Source organism: Danio rerio, chromosome 2, assembly GCF_049306965.1.
Source record: "Danio rerio strain Tuebingen ecotype United States chromosome 2, GRCz12tu, whole genome shotgun sequence".
In the NCBI taxonomy this organism is placed as follows: domain Eukaryota; kingdom Metazoa; phylum Chordata; class Actinopteri; order Cypriniformes; family Danionidae; genus Danio; species Danio rerio.
The window spans coordinates 190,001-195,000 of NC_133177.1; the positions used below are offsets into that span (position 1 = coordinate 190,001).

Genomic DNA, 5,000 nt, shown 5'->3' on the forward strand with positions numbered 1-5,000 from the left:
ATCACAGACAACAAACCCTTCTTTGATAACCCCCGACACACAGATGATCACCGACACAGAATCACAGACTGTCACTGACACAGAGAATCACAGACAGCACATTCTCCTCTACTGACCACAGAATCACAGACGGTCACTGACACAGAGCATCACAGACATCAAACCCTTCTTTGATAACCACCGACACAGATAATCACTGACAAAGATAATCACAGACGTGCACTGACACACAGATCCACAGATGACCACTGACACAGAGAATCACAGACAGAAAACCCTCCTCTGCCAACCACAAACACACAGACGGTCACTGACACAGAATCACAGACAGCTGAAGTCATACCTTGTCCCCATCCTCACAGTTCATGACGTTAGAGAAGGGAATCTCAGCCTTGAACATCTTGCGGCAGTGCATGAGCTGCACCAGTAGGTAACACACCGTCTTAAACTTCATCTTTTTGGCAGGTTTGATGTCTGACAGGATCAGACCAGGAAATATCTGCACCACACACAGACAGAGTGAGCAGATCACATCAGACAGTCGACGCAGAAAGTTGATCAACATCACATTCACAATCTAGACGGACTGTAAAGCACTGCTGTGAACTCATGCTGTGTTCTGATCGAGCCCTGGATCCCTCTCCTGAGAGACTTTACTGCAACAGTAACATGCTAAACTCACCGTACTAACATCAGAACATTACACTGACTCACTGTGCTTCTGCTGTGTTGCTCTTTAAACACTTTGAGTGCTGTTTAGGTGGATTAAGGGACAGCTTTAGTGCTACAGGCAGGCTGAAGGGTTGGTGGAGGTGAGCTGCAGGTTTGGTGTTATGGGCAGATGTAAGGGTTGGTTAAGGTGTAGATCAACAATGTGATTACTGAAGGAGATAATTACAGATGAACTCAGATTTTAGATCATTTTTAAGTGTCACTACTAGTTTAAGAACACTCAGAGAACATGCCAAGAATTCAAGAACTTCTTATTCATTTGTCCACTGAAGGTGCACGACAGGTAGTGTAGAGTAATGTAGAGCATGAGGCTGTTGAGCAGATGGACAGTGTCTTTAGTAAATGAACACACACACACACACACACCTTCCTGCGGTGAGATGGCACTATGAAGAAGGTCTCGATGTCGTGTTTGAGCAGAAACGCATGTCTCTCTCTGCCGTTTCCCGGCTCCACTTCATAATCTCCATTCAGACACTCCAGAGTGGAGCGTGTGATGTGCACCTTCCTGAAACCATCAGAGACACCACACGTCACAAACTGCTGGACAACACCCTGATTCAGACCCTCAGAAGTGCACCAGTGTGCATGAGTGTGCATGAGTGTGTATGAGCGTGCATATATGTGTGTGAGCATGTAGGAGTGTGCATGAGTGTGTATGAGCGTGCATATATGTGTATGAGCATGTAGGAGTGTGCATGAGTGTGTATGAGCGTGCATATATGTGTATGAGCATGTATGAGTGTGCATGAGTGTGTACATGAGTGATCATGACAGCTGCTCACCCAGGCAGACCTCCAGCCTCCATCATGTTGGCCAGGGTCACGTCATTGGACCAGACGTCATACTGCCACTTCCTGAGACCCAACACACCACAGAGAACACGACCCGTGTGCAAACCCACACGCATGTTGAGGTCCACCTCTGTCGCCTCGGCGACCGACCTGATCAACACACAGTACAACAGAGTAAAAAGTGTAGCACATCAGCCCACATGAACAACACTTCATCAATGATTATTATTGACAGATCAATGTACTGTAAACGTTAATCAATCATACTGTAGTAAAGTGTGTTAAACACCACATATTAGAGTATTTACAACTCTTTACTGAACGCTCCAGCCTACTGTAGTATTGACTATAGTGAACTGATCAACTGTGACATAAATACTGTAGTATACTTTAGCATTTACTACAGTAAACTGTGGAGTACTGCAGAAAAATAAACCATATAGAGTAGAAAACTACAGTAATGGCTCATTTGTTTATATAACAATAGCTGTTGTGTTACCATAGCAACTGTAGAATCACCACAACAGATCAATTGCTATAGTTGTTGTGTTACCATAGCAACTGTAGAATCCCCACAACAGATCAATTACTATAGTTGTTGTGTTACCATAGCAACTGTAGAATCACCACAACAGATCAATAACTAGAGTTATTGTGTTACCATAGCAACAGTAGAATCGCCACAACAGATCAATTGCTATAGTTGTGGTTACCATAGCAACTGTAGATTCCCCACAACAGATCAGTTACTATGGTTGTTGTGTTACCATAGCAACTGTAGAATCACCACAACAGATCAGTTACTATTGTTGTTGTGTTACCATAGCAACTGTAGAATCACCACAACAGATCAGTTACTATGGTTGTTGTGTTACCATAGCAACTGTAGAATCACCACAACAGATCAGTTACTATGGTTGTTGTGTTACCATAGCAACTGTAGATTCCCCACAACAGATCAATTGCTATAGTTGTGGTTACCATAGCAACTGTAGAATCACCACAGCAGGTCAGTTCGAGTATTCATTAACACTATACTCGTGTGTGGACTGGTGGTGTTTTCTGCATGCAGACTGAGGAGTGTGCACTAAAGATCATCCCTGCAGTCTAGTGTACACTTGACGGAGACTCACGTGATGGTGTCGATCATGTCCAGACCCATCTCCACACAGCAGTGAGCGTGGTCCGTCTTGGGCTGCGTCAGACCCGACACACAGTAATAGCAGTCGCCCAGAATCTTGATGCGCCGGCAGTGATTCTCCTGCAGAAGAAGAGGAAAAGCATGACTACTGCAGCTCCATCAGCCCTCATGCACATCACTATTACAGCAGCAATGTTGTGTATAGTGTGTGTGTGTGTGTGTGTGTGTGTGTGTGTGTGTGTGTGTGTGTGTGTGTGTGTGTGTATGTGTGTGTGTGTGTGTGTGTGTGTGTGTGTGTGTGTGTTTGTGTGTGCGTGAGTGTATGTGTGTGTGTGTGTGTGTGTGTGTAGATCTGTGTATGTGTTTGTATATATATGTGTGTGTGAGTGATATGGAAACAGCAGTGAGATGAAGGTATATGATGGGCATCGCCACAAACGCTGCATATATCTGCATGATTTTTCCACAAGAGCTCTTCAGGAGCACATCAGAGATCAGAGCGTCTGACAGAGATTATTAGAACTCTCTCTCTCTCACACACTCACACACACACACACACACACACACACACACACACACACACACACACACACACACACTCATCTGTGTCAGCCTCCTTATTTCAGTCTAAATGAGGACAAATGAGCACACAATACAGCAGCAAGTCATCTGAGACATCTTCAAATATAATATAATACAAGGAGTGACAAAGCGGCTCAGTGGTGTCACACTGTGGCCTCACAGCAAGAAGGTCTCTGGTTTGAGTCTTGGCTGGGTTAGTTGGTGTTTCTGTGTGGAGTTTGCATGTTCTCCCCGTGTTGGTGTGGGTTTCCTCCGGGTGCTCCGGTTTCAGTCTAAACACATGCGCTATAGGGGAACTGATCAACAACACTGGCCGTAGTGTATGAGTGTGTGTGTGTGTGTGTGTTTGTGTTTGTTTGTGTGTGTGTGTGTGTGTGTGTGTGTGTGTGTGTGCGTGCGTGCGTGCGTGCGTGCGTGCGTGTGTGTGTGTGTGTGTTTGTGTGTGTGTGTGTGTGTGTGTGTGAATGAGTGAGTATGGGTGTTTCCCAGTACTGTGTTGCAGCTGGAAGGGCATCCGCTGTGTAAAACATATGCTGGATAAGTTGGCGGTTCATTCCGCTGTGGTGACCCCTGATGAATAAAGAGACTCAGCTGAAGGAAAATGAATCTTCATCTCCAAAAGGACATTCTAACATCAAAGATGAAACATGACAGCAGCGTAATTAATGACGGCGCTGATTTTACTGATATGCAAATTAGGCTTCTGTTGATATATGCAGCTTCTAGTGCTAATTCCAGCAGGAAGACATAATGTCACGTCACACAACACAATCAGTTTTCAGGAGACTCGAGGAATAGATAAGCTGTCCGTTAGTTTGGTTGCAGATACTGTTGTGGACGTTGCCCACCGTTAGCAGAGGGGTGCTCCGCTCCTGCCTTTGTCCTCGGTAGCCAAAGCTGGATCTACATACTTTTGATTCAAGCTACAGGAAATCCTCTGCCGAGGAAATCCTATGCTTTGTTAAATGATACTCATGAGATAAAAGTAATGTGTGTGTGTGTGTGTGTGTGTGTGTACACCTTCAATACACACTTAAAGATGCACTATAAAGTGTATTGAGCCAAATAATGCTGATATTTGAAAGCACCAAAACAAACACGCCCACAAACAAATGAGACCACACCCCTTTCTAAATCTCTTCTATGGCTAGTAGACACGCCTCTCACTGCTGATTGGCTGCAAGCGTGTTTCCGTTTCAGTTTGCAATGGAATGTTGAAATATTGACTAGTGGGCGGGGTTTATTTCTGAGCTCCGCCTATCATCATTCAGTCACATCAAACTAACAGTTTCAGGGTGTGGCTAAGCATGTTTCGACCAATCAGAGTGATCAGAGAAGGGCTATTTAAATTAAAGATGAACAAAACAAGCTGTTTATCAGATGAACTAATAATATGCTCCAGCACATGACATAGAGTATATTCTGATTTCATGCAAATGGACATTAAAGTGTTGTGATAATATGAAAGCAACAATAACACGACAAAAAAGACACCAATGTTCAACACCTGAAACAATATGCATAATAAGAAGGAACAATGACTCCCCCATGATTATTCATGAGCATAATTACAGCTCTTTCACAGCTGGCAGGAATATACAGCAGCAATAATAGACAACTGATCAGAATATGAATATGATTGACAGTTCAGAAGCGCAGTGAGCTCCATCAGAGGAACAGGTGCTGTATTCAAACACTACACACACACACACACACACACACACACACACACACACACTCACGCAAGAATC

General features: G+C 44.1%; 1 protein-coding gene across 3 annotated transcripts in view; it reads right to left on the reverse strand.

Moving 5' to 3' along the window:
* Nucleotides 1–5,000, reverse strand: part of adcy1b (adenylate cyclase 1b) — a 55,011-nt gene that overhangs the window by 16,436 nt on the left and 33,575 nt on the right. For all 3 annotated transcript variants that reach the window (XR_012388840.1, XM_073920200.1, NM_001168350.1), the window contains 4 exon segments: nucleotides 2,660–2,787; nucleotides 1,518–1,676; nucleotides 1,099–1,240; nucleotides 344–499 (listed from right to left, as the gene is read on the reverse strand). Coding sequence is in view for 2 of the 3 variants with exons in the window: in XM_073920200.1 (XP_073776301.1) it covers nucleotides 344–499; nucleotides 1,099–1,240; nucleotides 1,518–1,676; nucleotides 2,660–2,787 (585 nt within the window). In the remaining variant the exon portion in view is untranslated.